The sequence below is a fragment of the Chenopodium album genome, chromosome 22 (assembly GCF_948465745.1).
Source record: "Chenopodium album chromosome 22, dcCheAlbu1.1, whole genome shotgun sequence".
Lineage (NCBI taxonomy): Eukaryota > Viridiplantae > Streptophyta > Magnoliopsida > Caryophyllales > Amaranthaceae > Chenopodium > Chenopodium album.
In genome coordinates this window covers 4449673-4466742 of record NC_137855.1, presented here as the reverse complement: position 1 = coordinate 4466742, position 17070 = coordinate 4449673, and the positions used below count along the sequence as shown (strand labels likewise).

The 17070-nt window shown below is 33.3% G+C and overlaps 1 protein-coding gene across 1 annotated transcript; it reads right to left on the bottom strand.

The window, feature by feature from the left end:
• Positions 1-5888: 5888 nt before the first annotated feature.
• Positions 5889-16545, bottom strand: LOC145606260 (uncharacterized). Its single transcript, XM_081662289.1, has 25 exons — positions 16412-16545; positions 14905-15270; positions 14755-14815; positions 14468-14675; positions 14160-14328; positions 14012-14051; positions 13737-13801; positions 13248-13361; positions 13110-13162; positions 12646-12802; positions 12421-12540; positions 11891-11979; positions 11728-11806; positions 9302-9667; positions 9155-9215; positions 8870-9077; positions 8554-8722; positions 8406-8445; positions 8145-8209; positions 7762-7875; positions 7610-7662; positions 7038-7194; positions 6804-6923; positions 6237-6325; positions 5889-6152 (listed from the first exon to the last, which is right to left on the bottom strand). The coding sequence occupies exons 2-25, from the start codon at positions 15253-15255 to the stop codon at positions 6065-6067; spliced, it is 3036 nt and encodes a 1011-aa protein (XP_081518415.1). The 5' UTR covers positions 15256-15270; positions 16412-16545; the 3' UTR covers positions 5889-6064.
• Between the last annotated feature and the right edge of the window lie 525 nt (positions 16546-17070).

Here is a 17070-nt window from a genome sequence, read left to right as displayed (position 1 = left end):
ATTAATTATTAATTATTAATTATTAATTATTAATTATTAATTATTAATTATTAATTAAGGATAAAAAGTAATTTGTTTAATGAAAAGCCAAAAGCCAAAACCAAAAAGCTAGTAACACTAGCTTTTTGTTTTTGGCGGAAAAGCCGGCTTTTTCACCTAGCTGAAAAGCCATTTACCAAACAAGTATTTTGGCTGTTTGACCAAAAGAAAAAGCCAAAAGCCAAAAGCAAACCAAAAAGCCAACTAAAAGCCAATTACCAAACATGGCCTTCATCCCCTTCTTGGTCATCAACCATGAAACCTAACCTCTCGAGTTCAATCTCCCACCGCAAACCCACCACAGTTATTGCCTCTCCCTTTGCCCCAACTCTTAAAACACATCCCCTCCCTTTTCCCAAACCCTAATCACCACCTCTCCCTTTCCCCAGGCCTCGAAAATAGTCTAGCCACGTGATGGGGCTGCAATTCAGTGTGGGGTAATAAAAGGGGATGCATTTCATGGTAGGGGAAGGGGTGGGGTGGGAATTGTGGTGGGAAGCGGGGGGTTGTGGGTGGCGGGGGAATGAGTGGGGACTAGATTGGATTATTTTGTGGCGGGGAAACGGGAAGGGTGGTTTTCGTGGTGGGAGATCGAAAGGGGAACAAGATTCACGGTGGAAGAGCTACTAGACTGGAGGTGGTAAGGGGGCTGCCGGAGGTGATGCAATGGTGGTGTGGTGGGTGGTGCAAGGGTTTATCTAATTAATTAAGATTTAAAAGCTATAAATTTCAATTTAAACGGATAATAATGCCCTTAATGATTAATAGGCTAATTAGGGAAAAAGGTGCTTCGTAGTAGTTACGAGAATTAAAGTGTAATTTACAAATTTTCCTTAGGTTTCAAATTTCTTTTTATCAAACTCTATCTTTTTAGGTATCAACAAGCATGCGGAGCTGGTTGATGTTAAGTTTGTGCTGTGTGATAATTAGCATGCATATAACGGAGCACCCAGCCCATCAATTGATTGATTGGGAGAGGTGCTAAAGGGGAAATTAAATTAAGTCATTAAATCACGTGACATGGTCAATGTTGGGAAAAAAAGTCAAAACATGAGATTTCGGTGGGAAGTAGTCAATTACAACATTTTATGATTTACAAGGGAGTTAATAATGACAATATTCATTTTTTAGGGCAGTTTTTTGCAAAATCTAAAGTTTAAAAGGTAGTTTTTCACAAAAAAATCCTTATTTAAATCTGATCTTTACTTACAATAAGATTCAATACATAAGTTCCCTAAAAAAAATACATAACTTTACCTCCATCGTGAATTAGTTTCCAACCCCCTATCACCTCCTTATTATCACTTGATATAAAATACAAATATATCTTATTAATTACCACTTGATATTATCTTTTTAACTTACTAGTTGTGGACACACGCGCGTCGCGCGCGGTTCCCCTAGTTATCGGTATTAGTCGTAATTGATATTTCCGTTGGTTATAATTAGATTTTAGAGTTTTATTGCTTAAGGAGTTTTTGTTTAAAAACAGAAATTTTAAAATACTTGATATACCTTAAGTTGTGGTTATTTAATTAACTTAGTTGTTCTTCTTGGTCTGTTAATTATTAGGATATATTTTGTGAATTGTAATTTGATGGTAGTGGTGGTTTAATTGAATTGATTGTTTTGCATTTCCAACAATTGTAAAGGCAGATAGACTTCTATTAGTTGTTTTAAAGTGATTTTAAAAAGGTTGGCCCAAATTGGACAAAGGTTATGGCCCAAATAGGACAAAGGTTATGGCACATAGTTTATGTTTATGTTAATTGTTGTTTTTGTAATTTTAATCTATGTGGTAATTTGCCATAGTTGTGATTAGCATACGTATTAACACAAACTTTAAAAAAATCGGATGTACAATAATTATTGTACATCTATTATAAAGATAGCCTTAAGTCATTAAAAGTTACCCTTGAAATGAATAAAAGTTACCCCAATATGCATAAAAGTAACCCAATACAAATAAAAATTATCAACGCTTTATTAGTAAAGAATCACATTTTAAATGACAAAAAATCAATTATTAGTGATTGAATGTAATTAAATTACCTTTCTAAAACTTTCTTATTGTTTATTTATATAAAAATTGTATTATGTTTAAAGTCACCCAAAAATAGGCAAAAAGTTATCCTAAAATTGGCTAAAAGTTACCCTTATACTGCTCGATGTACACTAATATTAGTGTAAAGCGGGTGTATACAAAAGTTTTTGATGTATTAAAGAGAAATTATTAAAGTGGGAAAATTGGTTGATATAGAATAAGATTGTGCAACGATATTAATCAATGAGAAACCTATAAATAATATTTCTGTTATTTTGTTATGATTATTTATGATTCTAATGAGATATCGTATAATGTATTTTTTGAGGATATACTTTGCCAAATATTATCTATTGTATTTTTGTTAACATTTTAGGATTCTGGCATATATTCTATTGTTAGGAGGTGTAACTATTATACATTTGATATTACAATCAATGAAGCAATTCAATTTTATTTTGTATCTTCAATATTTGTTGGATATTATATATTAGGTTAGTATACCACTTTGCTTTAAATGTTGCTTTTTGGCCTTTTGTTTGTGTGCATTGCTTTAAAGTAGTGAATAGGACTATTTTCCTTGAGCTGCAAGTTAATTTAGGGTATATATACATTTTGAATATACCTAGTTTTAAAAAGTTAATATTACAATCTGTTTGTATATGTGTGCACAAATGGTGAAAAAGTATAATCAGTCATCATCTCATGCTTTTGTACCAAAAATTTGGATCTCCGATCCACAGAAAAGTGCGCTTAAAAAGGTGTTTAGTTTTCTTAGTTACATAGCTGAAATTTCACAAGAAATGTTTGCATATTTAGAGGTGCTAAAAGAACATGTCAAAGTGAAGGAAAGTTATGATATTATGGTAGAAGGTGAATCTAGTATTTAAGAAATTGACTATATTTGGTGTTAGAGAGCCACAAGGGCTGGGTGAGAATCGATCCCATGATCTCCTAGAATCGAGAGGGAAGCTCTGACCACTTGAGCTATTCCTCACTCTCTCATGATATATATATTTAAGAATCATACCTTTGATATAATTAAATTAAATTCAATTTAATATAATTCAATCTAATTTCATATTGAGTGTGAATATAATATTGCATTTGTTTACATATCCTTAACTCTAATTACAATTATAATAATGATGTTAAATCCGATAATAATAATAATATAACCCTCAAATCCAAGTCCATATACTTGGCAAATCTAAGTCCATATATATCATTAATAACAAAACCAATAACCTCAATTGACTTGTCATATGAGCTTGTTAAACAGGCCACAAAAGAATAGTAATTACAACAGTGAGTGGAAGACAGAACATAGTAGCAATCAACCTCTTACAAGGGCATATATGGGAAGACGCTATTCATAAGCTATAGTGAAGTGAAGCAACAGTGAGGATGTTCCTCATACTTATAGAAAGGGTTAAGGATCTTTTGATTATATTGCTAAAAACAATATTATTTATTGTAATCTTCTACTTATGCGCTTAACATTTCTTTGTCTAACATATTGTCCTTTATTAGCTACCGTATGCAATTTTATTAATCAATTCAATACCATATTATTCATCTATGCAAAGACAGGTTAGAGCAACTCCAATGGTTGTAGCTAGAGACTTGCTTGCAATTTCAGTTATTCCCTAGCTACTACCTTGACCATTGGAGCTAGAAAACTCAATTAGCTTGGTTAAAATGTTCATTGCACCAATTAAGCTCTTTTCATGTATTTTTTATCCAACGACTACTACTAAACTAATAGCTAGCCATTAGAGTAAAAAGTAGCTAAAATGATAATTAGTTTAAAAACTTATGCCACTGGAGTTTCTTTTATGCCCTCTCCATTAATGTGTGGTTCTATTAATTGCCAAAGAAAAAACTTTAATACAATTTCAAAACTCTTATATTTTTAAGTAATAAAAATACTAATTGATAATCCAATCTATTGATAATACATTTTCTTTGGATGAAATTATAGGTTATATTGTTGGCCTTTGCAGGTGATTGTAGCAAGTGGCTTAATATGATGATAGCACTTGTTATCTTATTATGCAATAAAATGTAAAAGACACATGTATGATAATTCACATATTCAAATTTTCTACCCAATTAGTACTTGCAGTGCCCTTGGCTCATTTGATCATAGCCCATAGTATCATTTAGGGCCTGTTCTGATTGACTGAAATCAACTGAACTGAACTGAACTGAGCTGAGCTGAGCTGAACTGAACTGAACTGAACTTATTAATTAGTGATTTTTAACTACGGATTAGTGGTCTTTGATTATATATTACTATACCTATGTGTATATACAAATGTACTATTTCATATGACATAATTATAAAATTTATAATATAATTATAAATTTATGGAAAATATATTAAAAACTTGAAACCTCTAAATATTTTAAACGCATATACTATTTAATTTTAAAATAAAATAGTATTATGACAAAAGAACACAAAACACTTACATGTAGCAGAAAAGCAGCTATGGATATTGTCCGACAAGAAATAACTGATCAGATATGGGAGTCAGTTCAGAGGAATGCCGAGGTAATGGAGGAGCTTGGTGGACAAGAAGAAGACGAAGAACTAACTGACTATGAAAATTAGTTTAAGTTGTGTAGTACTCTAATTTTCTCAATAAGATTAACAATAGAAATGTGTATCAAAAAAATAGAACCATTTGAACAATGAATTGTATCGATATTATTATTATTATTATTATTATTAATATTAATTATTGTTATTATTATTATTATTATTAATTATTGATTATTATTATTAGTATTATTGTTATTATTATTATTATTTATTCATGATTATTATTATTATTTATTGATAATAATAATAATAATAATAATAATAATTATTATTATTATTATTATTTGTTGCGTCGTTGTAATAAGAGCTTAAAAGAATGAAATTTGGCTTTATATCATTAGCAATATCATTAGACATAAGAGCTGAACTGAACTGAACTGAACTGAACTGAGCTGAGCTGAACTGAACTGAACTGAACTGAACTGAATTTCAACGGAAGAGAACAGGCCCTTAGTTAGTATTTAAACAAGTACATTTATATTTCCTTGGTTTATTTAATTGTTGTGAGCTTGTGACAATTTGATCAAGCATGTTGTCAACTTTTAAACCATTAATATCTTAAGTTATACTTTTATAAAATTTAAATAAAATATAAATTTAAAACTAATATATTGAGATCAAACTCAATAACAACTAAAATAAAAAATAAAATAAAATAAAAACTTAGTTGTCAGTATTAGTATAAAAAATTAGGAGTGAGGTAAAAAGTTGAAATGAAGTAAAACTCAATTTAGGTATTATTAACTTGTTGATGAACTCAAACTTCAAATTTTAAAGCTTGCACTTTTTTAGGGTTTGGACAAAATTTGAGTCTTCAATCTAATGTAAATACTCAAGTATTTAATCATTGCTCCACACCATTCTATATATACGCTAATCCGCATAGTATGCAACATAATCTTTCAATCAATCAAAGCCTTAATCCCATAAGTGAGGTCGGCTAACATAAACTAAATTTGATTATTCCGTGTTGTCATCGACATAATCCATCTCTTACGGTCCAATGCTTCATCCTCTAATATTTATGTCTAACAAAATAGCTAAAACAATATTGAATGTTTGAGAACATTAACCAAGAATACATCCTCATGCCTCAGCCCTCCTGCTGGGATGAAACCAACATATAACCTTTTTTTGCTCAAGAAAATGAGCAGCAACTTATGATAAAAGGTGCCATTTATTGGTGCCAGCAGATTAAACTTGCATCAAACTGCATTGATTTATGTTACATGAAAGGGTACAGAACACCAGCAGCACATAATAACTAGAAGTGCTGTATTCTCCCATCCTTACTTTACAACATCTAAACAACCGCTAATACCTATTACACAGCAATAATAACATGGCACAAGCAGGGATTGGTAAGCCAATCAAGCAGCAGCTTCAGCGATACCTAACTGAAGATTACCGTAGTCAAAGACAGTGTGATAAGCTCCCATGAAAACATCTCCAAGGATCCTGCAAAAGAGTAAGCAGATCATTGTAAGAAAGAAGCAATGTGAAGTCCATGCATCGTTGTACGATAATCTAAGCAAAACGTACCACAGAGGACCCCTGGGTGGAGCCACATCAAATGCTATGAATCCACTGAGACAGACAGTTGCAGAACCTTCTCCGGTGATCATGATGTACTGCAAGTTCAGAATATGGTGTCAGTGACGGAGTTATGACTTCATATCAGTGTTAATTTAAAAAAATGGTGTCAGTGACGGTATTAGGACTTCACATCATTGTTATAAGAGAAATACATCAACCATTCATCATCCTCTGGCCAATTTACATGAAACAAGATCCTTTATATTTATCAAATTCTCCTTGTTATCAATGCTAAAATTTTCGATACAAGCTCCCACCACTCCCGTTTGAAATGCTTTATCCAGTATTAAATACAGATGAACAAGACAAAATTGTCATTGTTTGAGGTTAAGGAAAATTTAGACAATTGTTGTTGAGCCCTTTATACATACAAATTGTCCCACATTAAAGGATAGGAAATTCCAGTACTGTTAATTTTGTCAACCAAGCTGATAGGTCACCAATAATTGGGTTTCTGTGTTAAGTTTTTAAGAAAATCTAAAAATAATATTCGTAGTACAAGCGAAACCAAACCTGTTCAGGGATTAGGTTGAAAGCTTTATTAGCAATTGTGAACGTCACATTTGGCAAGAAGGGGAGGCTGTCACAGTCGATAACTGATTCTTGGTTTGGACTTGGTAGGCTATTGCAAAGCTGCACAAGTTAATAATCTTAATATTTTGTTCAGAGTCAAGTCATGTAAAAAGGTAATAATGGACAGTGAGGCAGATTAATACTTCAGCAAATAGCATTTCAAGAACATATTACCTTGTTCACATAGTTGAGTACAGACTCCTTGGTCACTTCTTCTCTCAATTGGTTCCGAATCCAAACCACAGTCATCTGACATGCAGTGCAGAATAAGGGATCTAAACTCGAGACATCCTTCTTGTTCTCTCTTTCTACAACTGATTCAATACCAGCACTGAAAATAAAGATGGTTCATTACGATGATGACTCATTTTTTATCGTTCCCACACTAACATAAATTGATGTTTCTAAATTCTTCCACTAAAAAAGGCTTCATTAAAAGAAAACTGAGATTGTAAAGGAAAATTTGCAAAGACAAGTGATATAAAATTGTGTCAATCATCTGAAAGGGTCCTCTAGGGATATTTTCTCTTGGTTTTGGCAAATCAGAAAAAGGGAAACAGTAAGAGCAAAAAAAAGAGTCTGAATTTGTGGTCAATCTTTCCAAGGATTAAATTTTAATCATGGGGTCAATAAGATCAAAGGGCTACTAAGGACAATGATGTAGTTAGAATTCAATCCTAGGTGTTGTGTATCCTAAGATTGGCGCTGATACAAAGTAAATTATGAACATTTTACGATATTCTAACCTGTTCTGCATGGTGCACAAGTTAAGCTGAGAGCATACTTTATTCGGGTCTACCTGCACAGCCAATACTCCAATTAGGAATGTTTTTCACGTTAAGACAGAATTATGTAATTCTCCAAACCAAGTTAAATAGAAGGGAAACAGTAAACAAACCCCTGCCACCAAAAGATCCCAAATCATATCTCCATACTGAGCTACAATGTCTTTGCATTCGTTGCTTATAACACCTTCAGCCCCAATCGCATGGTTGATTTCAGCAACAACATGCTGAAATAAATAGACTCATGAGGGAAACTGATCCAGCAAAAATAATAGCAGCAATAAAAGTTTCTGAAGGAGATTTCGATTAAGTGGGGGAAGGAAAGCAACAACCATAAGAAGTTTAACCAAGACATTCATAAAGGTTACTCCTTCCTAGACCAGTATTTAAGTTATCTACTTTTTGTATGGAGATGTGGAGAGTGAAAAAGCAGGACGAAGATATATGAGTATGGGTCCGGACTTAAGAAAAAATAGAAAGAAACAAACAGGCTTACCGTTGGTCCTGCAAGTAGTGATGTTCCTGAGTCTACAATAGCAGCACAACCCCCATCACAGAAACCTGAAGGAGTCAACAATAGAGTTTACTACGATATTAAAAATTAACGAAAGGTTTTCCAAGTATGTGATTCAGTGGTTGCAAATTTTCTGTAAAACATTCAAGAGAAATATTACTAGTAAACTTTTTTCTCCCAAATTTCCTTTTAACCCTCTAGATAAGTAAAAACCATGTGGAACATAGCATCATTTGAGCTTACCTGTTGAGTAGTTTCCAATCAAGAAATCTTCCATATTGAACTGAAAAGACGAAATGGAAGTGCCCGTGGTAAAGACAGTCAAGTATACATGGCATAAGTCATCATTAAAAGAAATATATAATGAATCTCAGTTATTTTTCTCTCTTACCTGCCAGTAACCTTTCTCAGTTATTGGCACATAAGTATGCTTTCCTTTGTAATGTTTCTCATCAACTCCTCCAAAGACTAATTCCCCGCCAACTTCTACTGCTGGGTCTGAATTGAGCCAGAATGAGAAAATTGGGTCTTTTACGAGTTCTTGTTCCACCATGTTATACCTACATCGAATTTTATAATCAGCACATGCACATCCAGTAACCCACCAGAATAACGAGAAAGGAAAACTATTTTTGGCTAATCCAATTTAAGAAAAGGGAGCTTAGTCTGTTGTGTTATAAAGGTTGGCTTATGGAGATATGGCTTACCATACAGGAGTAGCATTTCCAGCTGAAATTTCTTGAAACCCAAGCCCAAATATGCCATCAAATTTTGCAAGTAGAAAGGAGATACTTCCTTCTCTAGTTGCTTCTATGAAAATCTGATCCTTAACAACTTGGTCTCCAACTTGTACATCATCCTGACTGAAGAAACCAGAGATAAAACCTGAACCATACTTAATATGGCAAGATTTACCTATAATAAAACTTCTGTCAGACAAATGATTTACGTACTATTGGACAAACTTGGACACTATGGAACATCAGCAATACCAATGGCAGTGTATGTCCTTGACTTCCTGGCACTGTACTTGGAATGGAAATAGCAAGGAATCTGCATGATTAGAGTAAAAAGTCATAGTTTAGAGTTGTAATAATAGTATTAGACTTGCAGTAATATTACTAGTCTTCAATACTTACAGAGAACAAGCATTTCGATGATGGAACCCAAAGGTTAGAACTTCCTGTATCAAATATCACAGAAAATTTTTGTGGAGGTGTGCCAATACTAATTTCTCCGTAGTATTGAGCACCCAAGTAATCCTTTAAAGGCACAATGTCTGGATCTGGACTGCCATAACGAGATTGAAGTGGATTCCTAGCTTCTCGATCCAATTCCAACTTCCTTCCAATTCTCATTGCATTTAAAGTATCACGATCAAGAGCACGCCTCTTTAAAGCCATTCTCACCAAGGCTTCAGTAGGCGGAAAAAGGTAAGGGCTTATGAAAGCCAAACAACAGAGAGCTACTAGTAGCTTCTTGAGACCCATTGTTGGAGTAAACTCCTAGAAACCCGGGAAAGAATAGTTTTAGCATTGAGATTAGAACAAACCATAGCAAATTTCTGAATATATATGAGTGCGACAAACAAATGCTTATATGCTTGGGACAATCAAATGTATGAGCTTAGATTCTTATGTTAATCAACCGTAACAGAAAATTAGATGATGAAAAGAAACACACAGAAGATGAAATTGGTATTACCAGCAATTTTTCGAAACCTCATATCCAACAGCCTACCAATGAAACAAGTAAAAACCCCAAGCCATCAAGATTCAAGAAATCAGTAAAGTTAATTCATCACACTACCTAAAACCTTCAGAATTCAACAGAATTGTTAAATTTTGCCCTTTACAGAACCTCTTCTAATCACCTCCCCAGCTACGCCATGTGGCTATGCAACCCTCTCGCAACCAAAGCAAGTTACACACTACAGTCTACAAGTCCAAATAACAAAAAAGAGGAAGAGGTCATGGAATTTGACCATTCACAGTAATATGTTCAAAGTTCCAACTCCATATAGCTCAGAGTTTCAGTGTTCAATTTTTATATGCCCCTTGAGGTTGAGTGTTCAATCCAATTTCAAAACCAAATAAATTTTCTTTCTAAAAAAATTCCTAAGTGTATATGAATTAGTCAATGAAATTGAACAATTTCCAACCATTAACCAATTCACAAGTATCAAAACAATAATATTACACCATTTACCTAGATCAAATTAAGAAGGAAATTTCTGAGAAATTATCATATTTCAAATGAACTTCACCCCTAAAAGTTTAAGTTAATAATTTTTTATTTTGATTAATCTCACATACATGAATAATAAAAACCATTAACTAAATAAACCAATCACCCAAAAAAAAAAAAAAAACTAGTAATAATATTGAAAGATGCAAGCTTTCTGAATTTCTGCATATTTACAAACAAACCCACATAAAGAAAAAAAAAATAATAATTATTACGTGAAAAAAGCCATGAAAAGCTAATAATCGAGTAATAAAGTTAAACCTCATGATCGTCATCAAAAATTGCAACTATAATTCATTAAAGCATGATCAAATATACTTGCAAAAAATAAAAGAATGACAGGAAATATGAACAAGAATAATACCTTCCTCAGCTAATCAGCTTGCGCCAAGCTCTCCAAACATGTGTAAAAAAATCCAGGAAAATGGGAAAGAATCAAAGAAGGAAGAAGAGAAATGATGTCCTTGTATTTCTTCTTCTTCTTCTGTCTTAAAAAGACTAGAAATAACGCTACTACTCCATATTACACTATTTGGATTCCGTTAAGATTATTTTAAAAAAAATTAAAAAATTAAAAAAAATTGGTAGTGATTTTTAAAAAACTAGAATTGATAATCTTAATTAGTGAATAGATTCTACCATATCTTCACAATATAGAATTGATAATCTTAATAAACAATAAAGATTCTTGTGAGATATCTTTTCAATTACTACTCTTCAATCTAAAGATAATTAATTTATATCGATGCAACAATGATAGTAATTTTTTTTTTTGGTGTTGAGAGCCACAAGGGCGGAGTGAGAATTGATCCTAGGATCACTTGGGATCGAGAAGGAAGCGCTAACCACTTGAACTAACCCTCAATCTCTGCAACAATGGTATTATGAATTACTCTTTTTAAAAATACTATTTCCCCTCATTTTTAATACTATATAATGAAGCACATTTTGATCTTAAAAATTATTTTATGTCTAATAAAATAGCTAAAACAATATTGAATGTTTAAGAACATTAACCAAGAATACATCCTCATGCATCAGCCCTCCTGCTGGGATGAAACCAACATATAACCTTTCTTTGCTCAAGAAAATGGGCAGCAACTTATGATAACAAGTGCCATTTATTGGTGCCAGCAGATTAAATTTGCATCAAACTGCATTGATTTATGTTTACATGAAAGGGTACAGAACACCAGCAGCACATAATAACTAGAAGTGCTGTATTCTCCCATCCTTACTTTACAACATCTAAACAACTAATACTATTACACAGCTATAATAACATGGGACAAGCAGGGATTTGGTAAGCCAATCAAGCAGCTTCAGCGAATCCTAACTGAAGATTACCATAGTCAAAGACAGTGTGATAAGCTCCCATAAAAATGTCTCCAAGGATCCTGCAAAAGAATAAGCAGATTATTGTAAGAAAGAAACAATGGGAAGTCCATGCATAGTTGTACGATAATCTAAGCAAAACGTACCACAGAGGACCCCTGGGAGGAGCCACATCAAATGCCATGAATCCACTAAGACAGACAGTTGCAAAACCTTCTCCGGTTTTCAGGATGTACTGCGAGTTTAGAATATGGTGTCAATGAGGAGTTTAGAGACTTTAGACTTCATATGTCAGTGTTACTTATTAAAATCAGAGAAATACATCAACCGTTCAACATCTTTAGGCGAATTTACACGAAACAAGACCTTATTTACCATATTCTCCTAGTGATCAATGCTAAATTTTCATTACAAGCTCTCACACTCCTGTATGATATGCTGCATCTAGTTCAATTGAATGCCGATTAGCAAAACAAAATTGACATTGTTTGAGGTTGGGAAATCTTAGACAATTGTTGCTGAGCCCCATATATATATACAAGTTGTCCCACATTAAAGGAAATTCCAGTGGCATAAATTTTGTCAACAAAGTTGATAGGTCACCATTATTTGGGTTTCTGTGTTAAGTTTTTAAGAAAATTTAAAAATAATATTCGTAGTACAAGCGAAACCAAACCTGTTCAGGGGTTAGGTTGAAAGCTTTATTAGCAATTGTGAACGTCACATTTGGCAAGAGGGGGATGCTGTCGCAGTCGATAACTGATTCTTGGTTTGGACTTGGTAGGCTATTGCAAAGCTGCATAAGTAAATATTTTGTTCAGAGTCAAGTCTTGTAAAAAGGAAATAATGGATAGTGAGTCAGATTAATACTTCAGCAAACAGTTTGTCAAGAACACATTACCTTGTTCACATAGTTGAGTACAGACTCCTTGGTCACTTCTTCTCTCAATTGGTTCCGAATCCAAACCACAGTCATCTGACATGCAGTGCAGAATAAGGGATCTAAACTCGAGACATCCTTCTTGTTCTCTCTATCTACAACTGATTCAATACCAGCACTGGGAAAAAAAAAAAAAGGTTCAATATGATGAGGACTCATAAATTTAAAGAGTTTGCTGTCCTAACTGAAGAAATTTATCTTTCTGAATTCTTCTACTTTAAAGGCTTAATCATATGAATCTGATATTGTGACGGGAAAGTTTGCAAAGACAAACGATACTAATAGTATCTATCATCTGAAGAGATAATCATGAAGTGAATTCTCATGGCTTTGACAAATCAGAAAATAAGTAACAATAAAAGGGTAAAACAGATCCAACTTCTTGTCAATCTCTCTAAGGTATAAATATGTTGGGATATCCTAACCTGTTTTGCATGGTGCATAGGTTAAGCTGAGAGCATACTTTATTTGGATCTACCTGCACAACCAAAGCTCCAATTAGGAATGCTTTCAGGATAAAAGAAATTCTCCAGACCAAGTAAAAAGGGAAACAGTGAACAAACCCCTGCCACCAAAAGATCCCAAATCATATCTCCATACTGAGCTACAATGTCTTTGCATTCGTTGCTTATAACACCTTCAGCCCCAATCGCATGGTTGATTTCAGTAACAACATGCTGAAATAAATAGACTCATGAGGGAAACTGATCCAGCAAAACAATAGCAACAGTGAAAGTTTCTGAAGGAGATCTCGATTAAGTGGGGGAAGTAAAGCAATAACCATAAGAAGTTTAACCAAGACATTCATAAAGGTTACTCCCTCTCAGTCCAGTATTCAAGTTATCTACTTTTGTATGGAATGATGGAGTGAAAAGGCAGGAACAATATATATGAGTATGTGTCCTGAGTTAATAAAAAATTCTAGAACGAAACAAACAGCCATGGCCTAAATATGAAATTTGAAATTGGAAGATGTTATTTTAGATACGGGACAAAGGGATACAATTTAAGAAAGAGCAACATATGGTTCACTGATCATGTTGCAGGCTTACCGTTGGTCCTGCAAGTAGTGACGTTCCTGAGTCTACAATAGCAGCACAACCCCCATCACAGAAACCTGAAGAAATCAACCATAGAGTTTACCACGATGTTAAGATATTAACGAAAGGTTTTCCAAGTATGTGGTTCAGTGGTTGCAAATTTTTTGTAGAACATTCAAGAGAAATAATATTAGGAAGAACTATTTTCTCCCAATATTTCCTTTTGACCCTCTAGTTGTACCATATGGATTAGTCGATTAGATCATTATAGCATCATTTGAACTTACCTGTTGAGTAGTTTCCAATCAAGAAATCTCCCATATCAAACTGAAAAGATGAAATGGAAGTGCATGTGTTAAAGACAGTCAAGTATACATAGCATAAGTCATCATTAAAAGAAATAAGTAGTGAAACTCAGTTATTTTTCTCTCTTACCTGCCAGTAACCTTTCTCAGTTATTGGCACATAAGTATGCTTTCCCTTGTAATGTTTCTCATCAACTCCTCCAAAGACTAATTCCCCGCCAACTTCTGCTGCTGGGTCTGTATTGAGCCAGAATGAGAAAACTGGGTCTTTTACGAGTTCTTGTTCCACCATGTTATACCTACATCGAATTTTATAATCAGCACATGCACATCCAGTAACCCACCAGAAGAACAAGAAAGGAAAACTATTTTTGGCTAATCCAATTTAAGAAAAGGGAGCTTAGTCTGTAGTGTAATAGAGTTTGGCTTATGGCTTACCATACAGGAGTAGCATTTCCAACTGAAATTTCTTGAAACCCAAGTCCAAATATGCCATCAAATTTTGCAAGTAGAAAGGAGATACTTCCTTCTCTAGTTGCTTCTATGAAAATCTGATCCTTAACAACTTGGTCTCCAACTTGTACATCATCCTGACTGAAGAAACCAGAGATAGAACCCGAACCATACTTAATATGGCAAGATTTACCTATAATAAAATATCTGTCAGACAAATGATTTATGTACTGAATGGGGCAAACTTGGACACTATGAAACATCATTAATACCAATGGCAGTGTATGTCTTTGACTTCCTAGCACTGTACTTGGAATGGAAATAGCAAGGAATCTGCATGATTGTAGTGACAAGTCATAGTTTAGAAGTGTAATAGTAGTAGTAGTATACTTGCAGTAATATTACTAGTCTTCAATACTTACAGAGAACAAGCACTTCGATGATGGAACCCAGAGGTTAGAACTTCCTGTATCAAATATCACAGAAAATTTTTGTGGAGGTGTGCCAATACTAATCTCTCCATAGTATTGAGCACCCAAGTAATCCTTCAAATACACAATGTCTGGATCTGGACTTCCATAACGAGATTGAAGTGGATTCCTAGCTTCTCGATCCAATTCCAACTTCCTTCCAATTCTCATTGCATTTAAAGTATCACGGTCAAGAGCACGCCTCTTTAAAGCCATTCTCATCAAGGCTTCGGTGGATGGAAAAAGGTAAGGGCTTATGAAAGCCAAACAACAGAGAGCTACTAGTAGCTTCTTGACACCCATTGTTGGAGTAAACTCCTAGAAACCCGGGAAAAAAAAGGTTTTAGCATTCAAATTAGAACAAACCATAGCAAATTTCTGAATATGTATGAGCGCAATGTATAATATGAAGTATATGCTTTGGACAATCACATTCTTGGGCTTTGATTCTTATGTTAATGATGATGTTAATGAGTTAATCAACCTCAACAGAAAATTAGATGACGGAAATAAACACACAGAAGCGGAAATTGACATTATTAGCCAAATTTGATTTTTCGAAACCTCAGATCCATCAGCCCACCAATGAAACAAGTAAAAACCACAAGCCATCAAGAAATCAGTACAACTAATTCATCATACTCACTAAAACCCTCAGAATTCATCACAATCATTAAAACCTTTTGCCCTTTACAGAACCTTTCCTGATCACCTCCCTAGCTACACCACGTGGCTATGCAACCCTCTCGCAATTAGAGCAAGTTACACACTACAGTCTACAAGTCCAAGTAACAAAAAGAGGAAAAGGTCATGAAATTTGACCATTCACAGTAATATGCTCAAAGTTCCAACTCCAAACAACTCAGAGTTTCAGTGTTCAATTCTTATATGCCCTTTGAGGTTTGTTCAATCCAAAATCGAAAAAAGTATTCTTTCTAAAAAAATCCCTAACAGTACATGAATTAGTCAATGAAATTGAACAATTTCCGACCATCAACCTATTCACAAGACTCAAAACAATAATATTACACTATTTACCTAGATCAAATTAAGAAGGAAATTTCAGAGAAATTATCATATTTCAAATGAACTTCACCCCTAAAAGTTTAAGTTAATAATATTCGATTTTGTTTAATCTCACATACATGAATAGTAAAACCCATTAACTAAATAAACCAATCACCCAAAAAAAAAAAAAATAATAATAATAATATTGAAAGATGCAAGCTTTCTGAATTTCTGCATATTTACAAACAAACCCACAAAAAGGAAAAAATAATTATTACGTGAAAAAGCCATGACAAGCTAATAATCGAGTAATAAAGTTAAACCTCATAATCTTCATCAATAATTGCAACTATAATTCATTAAAGCATGATCTAATATACTTACAAAAAAAATTAAAGAATCAAACGAAAAATGAACAAGAATATTTGAAAGGGTAAAAAAGGTATAATACCTTCCTCAGCTAATCAACTTGCAACAAGCTCCCCAAACTTCCGTACAAAATCCAGAAAAATGGGAAAGAATTAAAGAAGGAAGAAGAGAAATGATATCCTTGCATTTCTTCTTCTTCTGTCTTAAAAAGACCAGAAATAAGTCAATAACTACTACTCCGTATAATATTTGGGTCCCACATCCGAAATTTCCCCTTTTATTTATTTTTATTATTATTTTTTTAAAGCATTTATTTTTATTATTCGTTGTATAACATTTTTTCTTGTGGTAATTTTGTCTTTTTGACACCTTATCTATTTCTATTCGTTCAATTGTTGCAATGACAAAAGAATCCAAAATTATTACGTACAATAATATATTTATTAATTTATATTACAATGTTAGTATGGTATAATAATCATTTGTGAGTTATTTATTTATTTATTAATTATGTGGATAAGTCTATTACATTATCTTACAACAATATTATAGTTGCCTTTTAATTAGTGAATAGAGCTAGTACTCAATATTGGTACGACTTTAAGTGATCAAACGATAATGTCACTTTCTTCATTGTATTAGAATATTATTTTATTAGACTAATTAGTCAAATGTTCATGTGAGTTCTTTAATAATTTTAAAAAATAATAATGGTTCTTGTGAGATATCTTATCTATCACT